Genomic DNA, 17,919 nt, shown 5'->3' with positions numbered 1-17,919 from the left:
AAATAGATTGATACAATTAGGCAATCAAAGCTCTATAATAGCTAAGACTTCCTAATTACACACTACTAAGCACCTAATCTTTTAGGATGACCTTAAGGGAATCGAAGTGCCCAAGCAACCAATTCTCTCAGCAACCCAAAAGGTTCAATCAATGGCTTCCACAAGCCCTTAAACACTCAACCTCTCAATATAATATCAAAATAGTCTAACTCTAATGAAATGTTTAGCATACTATTTATTAGGAAAATAAGGAAGACATCTAGCTGTTATAATTATACCCTTAATGAAGTAAGGGCCTTGTTTGGTTGGTCTTCCTTTGAGATGAAAAGATGAAATAGCTAGCATGTATGGACTAGCCTCTTTTGCATACATAGCCACCTTCTTCTTTCTTCCAAGTGGAGTCTTGTACTTCCACTCTAGCACACTCTCGAGCCTCAAGTCTTCATTTCAAGCATCTTATAAGCCTCTAAAGTAGGAATCCCTAGCTCGACTTGGTTTACATGTTCTTGATGAAGCTTGGCTTGCATCAACTGCAGTCCCCGTCCACCTCTCATCCCCCTCCTACCCCAATCCACACTACCGCCCCCCCCCCCCCCTTCAATGTTTGCATAAATTATATATAAATAATGTTACAATATTTTTTTTTATTTACTTACCAAACACTATAAGTAAGAAACCACATTTTAACTGGTGCTTGTTTTAGAGTTGGAAACTCAACTTAGACTAGGGGTGCGAGTTGAGCTGAATTGGGTGGACCAAGATGAGGTGAATTAATACCATTTTTTTTTTTGCGGGGATTTCCCTTCATACGGACTAGTCTTTAATTCTTGCCCGTCAATTTGCTAGTCTTTAATTTTGTCTATGCTTCTCATTTAATGAAAATTTATAGGCCACAGTATCCTTATTCGCTGGTCTACAAAATCAAAGATTCTGAGTTGGATCCCCAGCAGAGTTGATTTTTTTTTTTTTGCAATGCAAAGTTTCATAGAAATGCCTTGCCAGGTAAAGTTACATAGAAACTATGTCGGTCGGGCATATTTATGTAACAGTTAATTTATTCGTCATAAGTTATGTGGTAACTAATTCGCTCGGCATAAAATTATAGAAACCTTGTCTTGTCCGGCATAAATTCTGCAAAATGAAGTTACGCCGAATAACTTCTTATGCCGAATAACTTAATTTCTACAGAACTATTCCCGACAATGCATAGTTTCTATGAAACTTTGTCTTGCCAAATTATATCATAGATCGAAATTTCTTTTTCTGTTTTTTCTGATGGCAGGGATATTTTTGGCCACTTTTTTGTTACTTAAAGTGTCCAAGGGCAAAAATTAAAGACTAGAGACTTGAGGGGCAAAAACTAAAGACCGCCCCAAGATACGGACATTCATGCGAATTGCCCGAGTTAATAAAGCGTGTGTCAGTGGCTAACCAAAAATTAATTGAGTTGAAATGGACTGAGCCAAAATGAGTTAAAAGTGAATCATAACCCGACGTGCCCAATTCTTTCTAAGTTTTAATTTTTTTGCTTGTTCTTTTATATTCATTAATCCCTAATAATTTTTTGTTTTGTTATGGCTATATTTGTATCAAAATAGTAAATATCTTCTTGAAAATATTTTCTAAGATTTTTCATTGATCAAATTTGAACTACATAGCAGACCAATTTTAAATGAGTTGAATTGGATGGATCAAAATGCATTGTGCCAAAAATGGGTGAATCAGTGACCCGCCCAAATTTGTGCGGCTGGAGCGGATCATGTTTTGATGAGCTAAACTTTTCAATGGTTTAGACATTTTAGTAGGCGTTTAGCTATGAATTGGTTGATATTCGAAAAAAATAAGTAATATTTTTAAACTGAGAAAATATATTATCCAAAGTTGAAGTTAAATTTTGAACATGAAAACGCAATCAAAGTTCTAGTAGTAAAAACATGGAAAAAATCCTAAACATACTTTTTCAAATTTCAAACTTTAAAATTAAATAATTACCTGATGTAATAAACAAACACTTGCTTTGTTTTTATTCATGAATTGAACATTCGCTTGGATTGCATAAAGTGAAATGCACGTTTTCTTGAATCAATTTGGGAAGAACTACTTAATTGTGGTTATTCCTAAATCCTAAAAGTACAGTAATATCACAGCATCATTTTAAAAGTACGAAAATTAACAAATAACATGCATAGAAGAAAATGAAATGCCTTTGACCATAACTATGATTTTGTGATGGGAAAAATTAACTCATCTCAATTGTTGAGTAATGTTTCTTTTAGAATAGAATTGATTAACTTTGATGTTAATTTTTTATTAATACTTCTTCTAGAATAAAATTAATAAAATTAATTTAATTTAATGCAAGCACCGGCTATTGTTTAACACTAACCTCTTTTAGTATGTTTATCTTCCTTATTTTTTTTTAAAAATACAAATATTTTAATCTAAATTTTATTAATACAAAATAACAATAACCTGTCTAATTTGTTTTTAAATATATTTATTATTGAATTTATTTTATAAACGGGGAGCTTGAAAGCGAAATTAAAGCCTCCTATGGAATGAAATGGTTTGACAGCCCCTCTAGAAGAGAAAAAATAAATCAATAGCTTCTTCACAATACCTTACAAAAAGCAATAACTGTACCATTATCTGTTGCAATTTTGGTACTTCTAGTCAAAAACAATAACTTCATCATTATCTGTTGTAAAAGATCACTGTACTTTGTTTGGGAAGGTTATGCATGGTGGCTTTGTCATTTGATATGAAAAAATAAAGGAAAACATAAAGCCAGGCTTAAGAAACTTATTAAATTACAAATAACCGAACAACGTTCAAGCAAAACAACCATTACACAAGGAAACCTAACAACATTCACACAACACTAACAAAACCTGGAAAAAAGAAGAAGCAACTAATAGGAGTATTAAAGTGCACGCTTCACGTCATTATTTCAATTGGAAAATAAGCTAAAGCTCTAAGATCAAGTAGTGCAAAAAGAAAGGAAAACATAAAGCCGGGTTCAAGAAGATTATTAAATTACAAATAACCAAACAACATACAAACAAAACAACCATTACAAAAGCAAACCAAACAACATTACACCAGGGGCGGAGCTAGGTAGGCTCCAGGGGCGGAGCTAGGTAGGCTCCAGGGGTTCATCCGAATCCCCTCGACAAAAAATTACAGTGTAGATTAAAATTATTTTTTTATGTATATATAGTAGATGTCGAACCCCTTGGCTTCTTCGTTTATTTACTTCTTCATATTTTTAAACTCCCTGGGTGAAAATTCTGACTCTGCCACTGCACTACACACTAACACTTGTACAAAAGCTAGAAAAGCAACGAATATTAAAAGTGCATGCTTCACGTCATTATTTCCATTGGAATATATGCAATTAGTCACTTATTTTAGTTTGGGAAGGTGAGTGTTATAAAGCTCAAATTTATCCCAAACGATAATTGTAGATTATTTATTACATATTTGCTACTTCTATGTAAAAGGAATATTTAGCTGCACCATTATTTGTTGTAAAGGTTAACTTTGTTAGGGAAAAGATATGGGATGCGAACAATGTGAATGGTAAGCAAAACAGAAATGAAAACACAAACTCGGGCTTAAGAAGATTATTAAATTACAAATAACCAAACAACATGCGAGCAAAACAACCATTACATTAGGAAACCTAACAACATTACACACAACGCTTACAAAACCTTAAATAAAGCAACACTAAAATTAAAGTGCATGCTTCACATCATTATTTCCATGGGAATATAAGCTAAAGCAGCTCTAAGATCAAGTAGTAGTCCTGGCATTCTCTTTCCCTTGCTGCGGTGTGCTCTGTATTAAGAGTGATAAAGGTAAACGTGGAAGGAGTGGAAGGAGGTCTCTGAAATTTATCCCAAATGATACCCTTATTTATTACAAATTTGCTACCTCTATGTAAAAGCTACTATATAGCAATATATAGAGCACCATTATTTGTTGTAGAGGTTAACTTTGTTTGGGAAAAGATATGGGATGCGAACTTTGTAAATGGTAAGCAAAATGAATGGAAAACACAAAGTCGGGCTTCAGAGTTGAAAAGATTATTAAATTACAAAAAAAACAAACAACATACAAACAAAATAACTGACCATTACATAAGGGGACTTAACAACATTTCACACAACACTTGAAAAACCTTAAAAAGAAAAGCTACTAACATTAGAGTGCATGCTTCACATCATTATTTCCATGGGAAGATAAGCTAATTAAAGCTCTATTAGATCAAGTAGTAGTCCTGGCACTTTCTTTCCCTTGCTGTGCTGTGCTCTGTATTGCTTGTCCAACATCCTTAGTCTTTTGTCCCACTGTCGCCGTTGCATCTGCCACTCGTTCTTGAATGCGCCTTTTCGTGTAATCCAATTGCTCCATCGTGCTCCTCCCCTGCTTAAAGTAATTCACAATCCAAGATAGTGATGATAGACCCGTCAATCCAAATGCACCTGCAATAGTGACAAATGATTTTAAAAATGCACATGTTGTTTTAACCCATGATACTAAAGCAAATTTATGCCATGAAGGGGATTCGTTCAATAGAGATATTCACTCGGTTTCCATTTATGTGATGCCACCATTCGGATTTCAAGAGTCAAAACTCTTTAATCTTGACCGTAAATTTCTAAAAAGTTCCGATTTTTTTTTTTTGAAATAAAGTTTAAATATTTAGATATTACGTAAAAAGAAATCACAATAATTAAATATTTAAAAGGCATATGACAACACTACTAAACAAACATGAATTAGCGACAAACAAGTTTTGAACGGGATACAAAAATTAGCAACAAACAAATTTTGTAGCTATATAGAAAAATTCGTCGGCAATACGCCTCTGTTAGAAATTACATAAAAATACGATAAGTCTCAATAATTAAAATTTACAGTACTAAACAAACACGGCTTAGTGACAGACAAGTTCTGTGAACAAATGTCGGTAAACAAATAGGATACAGAAAATAGCTACGAACAAATTCTATAGCGAGCTAAATAGAAAAATTTATCGCTAATCAATTTAGCCATAAAATTACTGTGGCACATAAACTCGTTCGGCAAAATCCAAACCGTACCACATAAGTTTGACAAAAAGAGTGTATTATTAAGTAATTGAATTGTAACCTGAAGTCAAGAAGCCGGTGACAGCTAGCGCAACCGTGATAGCAGCTGGTACGAGAACCGGGCTAAAGAGCAAAAACACAGGAGTAGCAACACAAAGGCCAATAATGGTCCCAAGAAGGGTGAGTCCTGCAAGTCCTAGAAGTGTCCCACCGACAGGAACAAGCGCGACGATCGCCAGAATTTGGCCAGTTGAAGGACCTCTATGAGGAAGAAGTGTTTTCATTCCACCACCTTCATAACGAGTTGAAGGATGAACTTGAACTTGGTGTGGATGCATACGGTCAGCCATAGTGATGTTGATAAGAGAATGGTTTAGTGTATGTGTGTGTGGAGAGAGAGTAAAAGAGAAATGAGTTTGTAAGAGGGGTTAGTGATGAGGTGCAGTTTTAAAGAAGAGGAGGAAATGCTACGTGTTAGAATGTTAGAGTAAAGGCCTTGCATGAAGAACATGTTGCACTTACAAATGTATGAGAGAAAAATGATAAAACAGTGTGCCAGTCGGCACTTTGAGTTAGTAGATTAAAGCTAATTTGTATTTTGTTTGTTTGTTTACTTTTTCTGTAAGTATTGTGATAATTAGATGTCCAAAAATTCAAAACTCTTCTGTCATATTTGGTTCTTTGAAGAAAAACTCCTTTTGATGGTTTCAAATAAAGATCGGATCTCATTCCATAAGGGATCGTTTGGTTTGATGTATTAGTTATAATGAAATGTTCTTGTACAGCTATTAATAATACAAGAATTACAATGCGAAGAATAAATAATGCAAGAATTGTTTCCACGGAATTGTTTTTTAGGTAGTAAGTATTACTTATTGTGGATATTTTCATCTTTAGATACTCTTATTCATATATTGTTCAACGTATTACTTATTTCACCTCCTATATATCCCGTATAAAATAATATATAAACTCTCGTAACTTATATTAGTTATACAACGTCTGATTTCTGGTATTTAAATTATACTTACGCAAATTCTTACACCAAAAACCAAACATGTTACTATTAAGCAATACCTACTTATATATCAATATTAACTTTCTTATACCTCGAACCTAACGACCCCTAGTCTCTTTTTTTTTTTTTTGGCTTAATGCATATGCAGCCCCTAAACTTGTCTTTTTTTTTTTTATTTTGGCACTCAACTGCAATGTTCCTATTGAATCCCCGAACTCGTCCTCAGTGTGTCTATCAAACACAATGCGACTTACATAGTATTATATCTTCAATGTAGCAACATGCTAATATATATTCTAATTTAATTATGCCAATTTTTAGCTAAGATTAGTAGCAATTGAGAGGAAAAAAAAGAGTAAGCTCTTAATTAGTTCGGAAAAAGAAAGAGCAAGCAGAAATCGACACATTCATGACCTAAAGAATAGCTTACCACACGTCTAAAATATTACTTTACCTTCATTACCACAATTTATTTTTTGCTTCTAATAAAAATCATATTTAGAGGGTTTGATAGACACACTTGAGGTCGAGTTTAGGGGTTCAATAAGAACAACAGTTAGTTGAAGTGCCAAAATGGAAAAAAGGGACAAGTGTAGGGGGCTGCATATGTATTAAGCCTTTTTTTTTTTTTTTCAGTCAGTAAAATTTCATTGTTTGGAGTCTTTGGTTTGTGCTATAAGATTCTTTTTTGTCCTGCAAGTATATTGAATTTATTTGTGAAGCATCACCTATTTACATTTTGAAAACTTAAACAATAATTGATTGTTTACCCTTTTTCACCCAGCTATCACATAAAACCAAGAAGAACAAAAATTGGCTGAAATTAAATTAAACATTTATTTGAGAGCATTTGTGAGAAGGTAGAAGTGGAGAATGAAAGAAGATATATAGTGACGGAATCACAGGGAGTAGTGTGGGTCTCATACGGAAACTTGTTAGATAAAGAGAACTAGCTAGTACCCATTTTTTTTTTTAGTTTTACTTTTATTCAGTAATAATGTAATAAACAATTTCATTTTTGGATCACCAAAAATTTCATAATTACAATGCTGGATAACTAGTGGAAACTAGCCCTATTAGATATGGAGTCGCTTTTGTTAGGAGCATTTTATTTCAAATGTGAATTTTTTTGGCACGAATTCGAATTTAATCGGAGCCAATACGAAAACACCCGGTGAGACCAAAAAAAAAAAATTTGTAACATGAAAAATAAGGAAAAACTACTTGCTACAAGTTAAATACACTTGATAGTTCAAAAATTCTTTACATTGTGAATAAAAAATTAAACCCTATTTTTTAGAAAAGATGATTAGTACTCTTTTTATCCCATTTTATGCGACTATTTAGTATATGAAGTGTAAAAACATATAAATTATATTGACACATAAGTTAAATTAAATGTCTGATATATCAAAATTACTCTTAGGTTCAACAATTAAATAAGAGCAGTTTCACATATCATTTCATATTATGATTATAAAAAGATGAATGTTGACTTCTGATAGACTTACTAAATGGGGAATAGATGTGTCAAAGATACATGTGCTATGCCAGGTAGAAGAGGAATCCATTGAGCATTTGTTTACCCAATGCCAATTCACTCTTAACTTATGGAACAAAATGTTAATGTAAAGCTACTACTGGGACTCTTTTATGCAGTGGTGCATTCAGGGAAGCAAAGGGAAAACTCAATCAGCACAAGTATTCAAGATGGTGTTTGCAGAGTATGTTTATTCAATGTGGATAGAGAGAAACAACAGTGTGCTTGCGCAAAAGTGTAAGAATGTTGATAGTCTGGCAAGAGAGATAACCTATATATGTCATGTTAGAATCCCTCCGGATGTAGAACTTTACTGTCTACTTTTACATTTTGAGCTTAGGACATATGTTAGAACTCGTTACTAGCTGTGATACTTTGAGATTAAAGCATGTATAATTCATATATAATGTCAGTATAATCAATGTATAATCAATATATATCAGCTAGGAAAAGTAAACGATGAATTCAACCCACTATTTTACTATATATAATAAGGGCCAATGTAACTTTTTTGTAGTCCTTAATTAGAGTTAGTTAGAGTCCTTGGTTAAATTACAATTAGGAGTTGGCAACTAAAGGTTGTCTTTTTCCATATTTATCATTATATTTGTCTTTTATTGTTTCATTTACTATAGGTTGTTTAAAAAATATCAATACACTTTTAAAACCTTTTTGATAATACAAAACCCCTAGGCTAATTTTTTTAAGGTGATGTGACATGTACTAACTTCTTCATATATCTTATTTTTACTCCTACTTTATTTTCTTAAGTGCCACACCTAATTTTGATAAATTTAGAAAATTTTAAACTCCTCTTAAAAGACTTAAGAAATTGTGAATTCCATGAAGTCAATTAAAAGAAACACGTCATTATGCGTAATTTGAATGAGAGAATACACCACATTTGCAATTACCTTGATTAAAACATGTACTGCATCCAAAAATCGAAATTTCTCTAATTAACAGCTCTTTAATTGCTCAGTGTGAAACTTTAAAAATTTAACAGATAAAATTGGTCTTCATTTGAATTAGATATTGTTACCTAAAATATTTATTTTTATCTAATCATTTGTTAACAATATTGAAATATGAATCTTCATTGGCATATTATGTTGGTTTGTATGTTGATTAGCCATATTGTTCATGTTTAACAAAATTAACTTTCTTTTTTGGATATTATTTGGTGTATTATAATATTTTATATTTTAAATTTGATAGGCATACTTAGTAATATTTTCTATGCATAACGAACAATGTAAGTTGTAGTTTATACTCCATTCATCTAAAAAAATAATGCAAGCCGTACTATTCGGTCAGTCAGTTCAATATTTGGTATGAATTCATAAATATATTTCTTAATATATATTTACACTTAAAAATTACATAAAAAGAAATTATAATCTGAACTTGATAGAGTAGTTTAAATGTTGAGAACGTCTTTGAAAAATATGTAGTTAATGAAACAATTTTTTAGTTTCTCAGGCAGTAATAATGTCAAACAAATTGTGGCAAAAGAGAATATACTTTTTATGTTTTTTGTATATCTTTTTTTTGGGCATGTGAAAAAAATGTTAGGCAGTGTTTGTTAGCATAGGGAAACATGATTATATGAATCATGAAGCATTGAATCTTCATTTGTGTTTGAGAAAATAATTAAAGTATACATTTTATAAAATAATATTCTATTTAAACTAACAAAGGAAAAATGTCATTTTCTCATCACGTAAATTTTTAGAAAGTAGCACGAAAGTCTACTTATATTAAGAAAAGTAATTAATTTTCTTCATCTTTTCGATATACTTTGTATAATTTAATTGAAATTGACATCTACAGACATTAGTAAGTATAAAATTTTATTTTTATTTGTTTGAAAGTTATCTTTGATTATAAGTAACCTCATTAAAATCTCAAAAAAAGAATAAATATAGCATAAATAGTTGATGTCTCTAGAACGATACTATTTTTCTTCTTTTTGGAAGAAAACGGTATAGTTCATATTGGATGTTGTTAAAAAATTAAGAGACTTTATGTCATGTAGTTGTTTGAAGGTTAAGAAAAAAAAGGTCTAAAGTGAGGATTCAATTTTTAAATTTTTTTTTGCAATCTAAATATATGGAAAGTCTTTAGTTTTTAAGAGTTTGCAGAAAATATCGAACTGATCTTTCAATAACTTAATGTCACAAAGAGCAAATTTAATTTTTAATCTTAGTTTTGGGCCCGTGCTAAAGTTCGCCGAAACTATCAAAATAATCTTTCTATAACTTAATGTCACAAAGAGCAGGAAAAAAGTAAAAAAAAATTACAAATTTAACTTTTTATTTTAGTTTTGGGCCCGGGCTCAGCACGGGCCTCGTAAAACTAGTATATAAATATGCCTTATTAAAAGAGTTGTGACCTCAAAAATTGTTTCACCTTTGGTATCCAATCATCTAACAGAACTCATTTCTATTTTATCAAGAAAACTAGTGTATGCCAGTCTATCTTATGACATGTGGTGGGAAATACAACAACTTCATCTTAAATCCTTACGTTATCCTCTCCTACACCCTCATATGAGACACTGCACCAAATAAACTTCCCACTTAACTTAAAAGAAGCTATCTATCCACATTTTGTCAAATAAAATGGAGACAGAACCAACCTGGAATGAACTTCTTGGAAGCAACGATTGGGAAGGTCTTCTTCAACCTTTAAATCTCAATTTACGACAACTTATTCTCCGGTGTGGCGATTTCTGTCAAGCAACTTACGATGCCTTCAACAATGACCAAAATTCCAAGTATTGTGGCACGAGTCGTTACGGTAAAAATTCATTTTTCCACAAAGTCATGTTAGAATCCGCTTCGGATTACGAAATCTATAGCTTTCTATATGCCACTGCCCAAGTTGGCGTGCTTCAAGCCATTTTCCTCCACTCTCTGTCCCGCGAATCGTGGGACAGAGAGTCCAATTGGATTGGCTATATAGCCGTTACGACTGACGAAGTCAGCCGTAAACTAGGCCGTAGGGAAGTATATGTTGTTTTTCGTGGGACCACGAGGAATTACGAATGGGTCAACGTTTTAGGGGCTGGTCCTAAATCTGCTAACTCTTTGCTTCGTCCTAAGGCTTTTCAAAAAGGCATTTTAAATCAAGACGAGGACATCAAAAGCAGCGAGCCCCCACTTGTGGGATCACAGTGGTTATGTTGTTGTGACAACAAAAACTTCGACGATGAAGATGAGGACGAGGTCAAAGTAATGGATGGGTGGCTCAAGATTTACGTTTCAAGTGACCCCAAGTCGTCCTTTACGAGACTAAGTGCAAGAGAACAACTTCAAACGAAAATCAAAGAAATTAAAAATCAGTACAAAGATGAGAATTTGAGTATAACTTTTACAGGGCACAGTCTTGGTGCTAGTTTAGCTATTTTAGCAGCATTTGATGTGGTTGAAAATAGTGTCCCAGTTGATATTCCAGTATCTGCAATTGTCTTTGGTAGTCCACAAGTTGGGAACAAGGCATTCAATGAAAGAGTCAAGAAATTTCCAAACTTGAACATCTTACATGTTAAGAACAAGATTGATCTCATTCCCCTGTACCCAAGTGGTCTGTTGGGGTATGTGAATACAGGTACTGAAGGAAAATAATATTATTCCGAATCTCTTTGAATGATCTCCACAATTCTCCACTCTTCTACACTACATTCTTTACTACTTTTATGCTATAAAAAATGGAAACTTACCAATATGTACAGTTCGGCCAAACTTATTTACTAATATGGCCGAAATATACAGAGGTACACTAATTATGTATATTATCCATATAGATATACAGAACCTATACAAGTCATATTTTGTAAACTAGATCACCTCCCAAAGGCATTAGACGTTAAATTTCTCTTAAAAAATATGTAAAAGTACCTATGTTTATAATGATGCAAAACCTACTTTAATTAGAACTGGAAAACATATTTCTATATCATTTTGATTATAATCTTATTTAGACATGAATTAAATTAACTAACAAATACCAAATCCTAAACAAATTTGATTTCCTATAACTTTGAATTATTCTTCAACAGGTATAGATTTAGTTATCGATAACAGAAAGTCTCCGAGCTTAAAGGAGTCGAAAGAGACGGGCGATTGGCACAACTTGCAAGGGATGTTACATGTTGTGGCAGGTTGGAATGGGGAAGATGAAGAGTTTGAGTTGAAAGTGAAGAGGAGTGTGGCATTGGTGAACAAGTCATCTTCTTACTTGAAAGATGAGTATTTGATTCCAGGGTCATGGTGGGTTGAGAAGAATAGAGGGATGGTTCTTGATGAAAATGGGGAGTGGATTTTGGCTCCACCTTCAGATGAGGACCTTCCAGTTCCTGAGTATTGAATTTTTTCAGATTTTTTTTGGAATGAGCAGTTTGTTCACTTTGCAATTTTCCAGTTGATAGTATTTTTTTGGTTTTCCATCCGGTGTTCGATATTTGCTTTGAAGTGCTGATTGATGCGGATTCGTGCTGTGTAAGACCATTAAAGAAGGGAGCATTTCCTACCAAGGTTTTTTTATTCCCAAGACTCGAACTCGAAATTTATGGTTAAGGGTACCTTGGTGGTAAAACATTTTATATTTTTTCACCAAACTGGTATTGGTACTAGTATGGTGAGGGAATCTTAGTAGCTTAGTTAGTTGTCTACATGAACTTTCACCTTGTTGGTAAAGGTTCGATTTCCCACCTTGTAATCACCTCCACCTTTCCCCTTCCCCTACCCTATGTAATTTAAAAAATAAAAAAAAATAAAAGAGTACTAGTATGGTGTGGTACATGATTGATTGTCATAATAATAAAATAAATAAAGATTCAAGATATATTTGCAAGAATTATTGAATTCAAAATAAATGCCTGCTAGCACATCAACTGGTTCATTCAACGAAATGAAATTTACCACTCAATTTCGTTGGAGAACGCAGTTATTGAACAAGTGACATTGATTGAAGTTCAATATGAATATGCAGAATTGATTTACTTCCTTGGTAGACTAAGTTAAGCTTCACAAAGATTGGCAAGCATTTACACTTGGGCAGATAGTGTCTTAACTCTCAAGTGCTTGTGACTAAGAGAAAGGCATCGTGTATTCCTTAGATTGTGCATTAATAAGGTTACGTGTCTTGTTCTAGTTAAAACTTTATATTTATTTGTTCAGGAAAGTGTTGAATGAACTGGCTGTTTCTAGGAGAATCCTCACTAGTGATAGAATGGCACAATAGGCCCATATTGATGATCCAAATTGTCCATTGTGTAATTCCACAAATGAGATCATAGACCATTTGTTCTTTAGATGTGATCATTCTGCTTCCATTTGGTCTAAGATTCTGCAGTTGCAAGGTATAAATAGATTATTAATGGAATGGAAGAATGAGATTGACTCGACTATTATGCATGCCAAAGGCAAGTCACACGGTGCCAATGTGTACAGAATGACTTTGGCTTGTTGTATATACTTAAGGAGGCATTATATGTTGAGTAGAATATGGTGTTGATCTGAGCTGTGATAATTGATGGGAAAATGTTCATTGATCTGGGGTTGGTCCAGATCATAGTAGATTAGTGTCGCGCATATTATCCTTGGCAAATAAAATGTCTAATGACCATAAAAAAAAAAAATTAAAGTAGACCATTACAGAAACAACTGCATTCCAAAAATAATAATCGTCGTAGACCAAACTAAATTAAAGAAAAACTAAAGTGAATTGTTACATCCGACTATAAACAAATAAAATCTCTGCGTCTTTGGACTCGAGCCAACCACAGAAATGAATTTATTGCTGAGAAATTCCAATAGCACACATCGAGGATAAAATAAGAGAACTTTGAGGTGGTTTGGTCATCTCATGCATCGAGCGTCAGATACACTGATCCGTAGATGTGAAATTACAATGAGTGAAGATATTAAACCAAAAACCACTTGAAAGAAAATTGTGTCAAAGGACTAATAATCTCTTGGGATCCATGCAAAATTAGCAAAAGATTGCGCACAATGAGTAAGCAGTAGCTATTAGTTGAGAACATGTTTTAATCATTTTAACACTTACGTCCTATGCTTCTTTAGAGATTTAGTCTTTTCAGAGATTTATACGTCAGTAGAAAATATAATGAAACTTCTAGCACTTGATGCTCCTAAGTCTTTGATCAAACAATTAAAAAAGATTCATCAGTGGCAATTGACTCCAGAACCCTTAGAAAGCAGCTCTGCAATGCTACGCCTCAGCCATGTTATTTTCTCAAGACTCTGATCCTTATTTCTCTAGGCAACTAAGAGGATTATGTGCATACATCAGAAGAAGTTAGTAAATCATAATCGTGAATAAGAACTGCACTGTCAAAATATGTCATTTTGGGCTCTCATGAACAAGTAGAGGCGGAGCTATAAGGCAACTTACAGGTTCGGCCTAATCCATTATGTTTATCCTAAACGCTGTGTGTCCGAAACTCATTAAATATGTCCAAAATTCAAATTTACAACATAGTTATTAGCGCTTGAGTCGTCGTTGTAGAATTCAGAGCTCATAAAATCAAATCCTGAATCCGCATCTGAGAATAATGACAGATGCACTTCAAAGAGACTCTACATCAGGTTGCACTCCTGTATGGATGGCTGCAGGACTAATTTGCAATGAACCTTTCATGTAGGGACCTTTTCAGCCGGAGCTCTGCAGCCTTCATAGACCATGGGAAGTTGTACACCTGAGATGTAAATGTATACGAGGGGCCTCTGTAGACTCGATTCATTTATTTTTCACCGATGTACAGCCATAATCTTTTGTATGCAGACTGCTGGACCTAGCTGAATGAAAAACAGTTGGAGGAAGTTCTCACAACAACAACAAAAAACCCACAGTAATCCTACATGTGGGGAGGCGGGGGAAGTTCTCACACGACAACTAAACTGAATACTCACTCTGCTGGTGATATCTCTTTCATCTTGATGTCCGGCTCAAGTTGTAACTGTAGTTTGATTTTCCACGTTTAGAAACATAATAAATGTTCATCCTTCCACGCAATCAAGAGTATAGTTCATAAACCCATTTCTGCTCTCAGCAAGTAAAAATTCATTCGAATCCTCCCAAAGTAAAAACAACTTTTTCGTTCAAAATGCATAAATTAACTGATGCATAAAACTATACAGAGGATCTGGATATTTAATATGACAATTGGGCATAGGAAAATTGCTAATAGTATCTGTTCCTTGCATCAATCAGGAAAAAAAACAAGGGCAATTACATATTGGAAAAGTGTAAAATATTTTCTGTTCCTTGCATCAATCACAAATCTGTCGTCTGTTTAGGGCTGCTTCAAAGCGGCTCAAGGAATCGGATCTCATTTCTGTACTCATGTCATTCTCTGGTGCCGGATAGTAATCTTCTCTCAGCTGTACATCTCTTAGGTTCGGGATTCTAAGTAGGAACATCATGAAATGTTCATGCGCTGTTCCATGAATGAACAGCTTTCTGAGATCGATGCATTCTTGTAGCAGCCCGGCTGCTGGCAAGGATAGACTCCTTTGATTAACATCTCTATCTTGTGGTGGCCAGTAATCAAGTTCCCTGAGATTCAAATTTCCGATCCCAAAGAGATAAAACCGTTCCCACAAGCTCAAATCCATCTGCCCCGACGGGGCAGTGTGTGCGTAACCTATGATATCTCCACAATCCAAATGCATCTTCACAAGATTATGGTACCGCGAAAGGGTGCTCAACCCAAATGCCCTCTCTGAGGGTTTTGACCATAGCCTGCAATTAGAGGTGGCAAAATTAGCCCACGAAAACATGACCCACCAAAGCTCAATCCATTTCAGCCCATCAAAAATTGGGCTGATGTGAAGCCCAAATTGACCCATGAGAAATCTTATCAAAATATTTTGGAAAGAGAAATTTTTTTGGTTGATATGTTATGTGTATATAGCCATATAAAGAAAAAAAATAGTTTTATTAGGTACTAAAAATTATAGAACAAACATAGAAATTAAAACTTAGTAAGGAATCGGGCGAGTTGGGTCATGACCCACATTTCAGCCCGAGTAACTTTTGGGCGAGTCAATAGCCCGCCCATTTTGACCCCGCCCAGATTCAGCCCAACACGCCCGTTTGACACCCTTACCTGCAATCTCCTTCCACCCTAATCTTGATCTCCTCCAAGTTAGGACAATGTTGAAGACCTGCATCTGCTAAAGGAGTTAAAAGATCACCTACACCAATCCAAAGCGAGAGATATTGCAGTCGGTCCCACGTTCGTCCACCAAATCCATTCCCATAGCCATTGTCTTCCGTGCAAACACTATTAAGATCGTAGTCATACTTGCATCTTTTATTCCTGTTAAACATGATATCATCATCCATGGTACCAAACGTGTCCCCAAATCCAGCACCATGACTCGATGCCTCACCTCCATTAGTCTCATTGAGATCAAACCCATATTCAACACCGTTAAGATTTTCAATTTCTTCAACACTATCCCACACACAATCAATATGAAGCCTCTCTATACGTTCTTGTATCGGTTCCAATGCTTTCAACGATGAAGACGCTCCAAGATTCTTGCAGCGAGATATCCGAACATCAACCAAACTTTTCCGGAGCAAAGAAGCTAACGTCCTCATTCCTCTCATCGTGATCTTCTTACAACTCTGAATCTCAAACTTAGCCAATCTCGTACACCCTCTACCAATCGCTATCAACCCCATATCATTCAAATCACCTACATTTCTAATCGACAAAGATTCAAGCCCTTGACAAAGCGCAACTCCATCCAACTTCGACTCAATTGCCATAGAAACGCCATGAAATTGCCCCAATTTCAACGATCTCAATTTAGGACATTTCGTGTTAAGTATTTCCAAAGCAGGACCACTATCTCTAACATTATTACAAACATCCAACACAAGCTCTTCAAGTAAAGAAAGACCCGAAAATACCTCAATCAAAGTCGAAACACTAAACTTAGCATCTTCTTCCGTAAACCCCTCATCATCCGGATCAGCCCTACAATTCGACAAAACAGACGTATCCGCTAAATGAAGCACCGATAACTTAGGACAATTATTAGATATACAAACTAAAGCTTCATCACCAACAAAACCAATGTACCTAGGATCAAACATGCAAGCGATTTTCAACTCTGTAAGATTAGGACAACATTTCGTAATAACTCTAATGTCATCAGTCTTAAAACCTTCCGAAAACGATGCATTCATAAGATTCAACAACGTTAAATTACGCGACACGATAGGGTTCAATTCAAGAGCTATAGGTATATCATCAGTCCAACAATAAAAAGTCGATAAATCAAGCGAACTCAACTGTGGGACACCTTGAAATAGTAAGTTAAATTCATCTCCATTTGCTAACAACTGCGGCCTTTGGTGCCAACGTACGAGCTTCACATGCTTCAGTTGCGGCCACTGAGCGGGCAGCAAACGGAGCGCGTGGGGGTCACGCGCGTAGAGGGTGAGCGCGTGGACCGACGGGAACGCGTGGCGGAGGAGGTGGGCTATGAGGGTCGAATCAGGGTCATCTTCGGTGGCGCGTGAAGCGCGTGGGGAGAGGAGTGGGTGTCCCCAAGGGGAGAGGAGTGAGAGGTCGAGGTGGGTGACGGAGCGGAAGCAAGTGGGGAGCATGAAGAGGTCGCGCGTGTTGCCACGGAGAGTGAGGGTAAGGCGCGTGGAGCGTTCGAGGACGAGGAATTTGCGGCACGCGAGTGAGGTTGAGTTGCGGCTGCGGGAGTCGGAGATTGCAGCGATTATGTTGGAAAGGATTACATCAGGAAGGTCGTTAATTGTGGTGGGTGGTCTACTAGTTGAAGCTGTTGCCATTGAAAGGATTATCTTTTTTTTTTTTTGGATTGAGTAGAATGATAGGAGGATTTTGGGTTTTTATTTTCTTCAGTGTGAGAAAATTAGAGAGATTTTGGATGAGTAGAGCTGTGTAGTAGGGTAGTGGGTTGCAGGGGAGTGGGGACGCTGTGTTGGAACAGAGACGAACCCATGTGAATATGACGTGTGATGAATGCCAAGTGGGCGTTGGGCGTTAGACCACGTTAACATCGGTAAGAAAATTCATACACTTCGTCTGTTTCAATTTATGTGAATTTATTTTCTTTTTAATTTGTGTCAAAATAAATTATCTTTTTCCTAATTTGGAAACATATTTACTTTATAAAATAATTTACAGTCACACAAATATTCAAGACTTATTTTGAACCACAAATTTCAAAAATCTTCACTCT

At 35.0% G+C, this 17,919-nt stretch overlaps 3 protein-coding genes across 3 annotated transcripts; 1 reads left to right on the top strand and 2 right to left on the bottom strand.

The window, feature by feature from the left end:
• Nucleotides 1-4,177: 4,177 nt before the first annotated feature.
• Nucleotides 4,178-5,519, bottom strand: LOC132029339 (oleosin H1-like). The gene is made up of 2 exons (XM_059418640.1): nt 5,161-5,519; nt 4,178-4,490 (listed from the first exon to the last, which is right to left on the bottom strand). The coding sequence occupies exons 1-2, from the start codon at nt 5,447-5,449 to the stop codon at nt 4,273-4,275; spliced, it is 507 nt and encodes a 168-aa protein (XP_059274623.1). The 5' UTR covers nt 5,450-5,519; the 3' UTR covers nt 4,178-4,272.
• A 4,685-nt stretch (nt 5,520-10,204) lies between these two features.
• Nucleotides 10,205-12,505, top strand: LOC132031178 (phospholipase A1-IIdelta-like). Its single transcript, XM_059421052.1, has 2 exons — nt 10,205-11,269; nt 11,721-12,505. The coding sequence occupies exons 1-2, from the start codon at nt 10,282-10,284 to the stop codon at nt 12,026-12,028; spliced, it is 1,296 nt and encodes a 431-aa protein (XP_059277035.1). The 5' UTR covers nt 10,205-10,281; the 3' UTR covers nt 12,029-12,505.
• Nucleotides 12,506-14,758: 2,253 nt separating this feature from the next.
• Nucleotides 14,759-17,659, bottom strand: LOC132031177 (F-box/LRR-repeat MAX2 homolog A-like). Its single transcript, XM_059421051.1, has 2 exons — nt 15,795-17,659; nt 14,759-15,427 (listed from the first exon to the last, which is right to left on the bottom strand). Exons 1-2 carry the CDS (start codon nt 17,504-17,506, stop codon nt 14,956-14,958), a joined length of 2,184 nt encoding a protein of 727 aa, XP_059277034.1. The 5' UTR covers nt 17,507-17,659; the 3' UTR covers nt 14,759-14,955.
• Nucleotides 17,660-17,919: the final 260 nt, after the last annotated feature.

The sequence above is a fragment of the Lycium ferocissimum genome, chromosome 9, assembly GCF_029784015.1.
Source record: "Lycium ferocissimum isolate CSIRO_LF1 chromosome 9, AGI_CSIRO_Lferr_CH_V1, whole genome shotgun sequence".
Lineage (NCBI taxonomy): Eukaryota > Viridiplantae > Streptophyta > Magnoliopsida > Solanales > Solanaceae > Lycium > Lycium ferocissimum.
The sequence above is the reverse complement of the archived record's forward strand: the minus strand, read 5'-3'. Positions and strand labels throughout refer to the sequence as shown.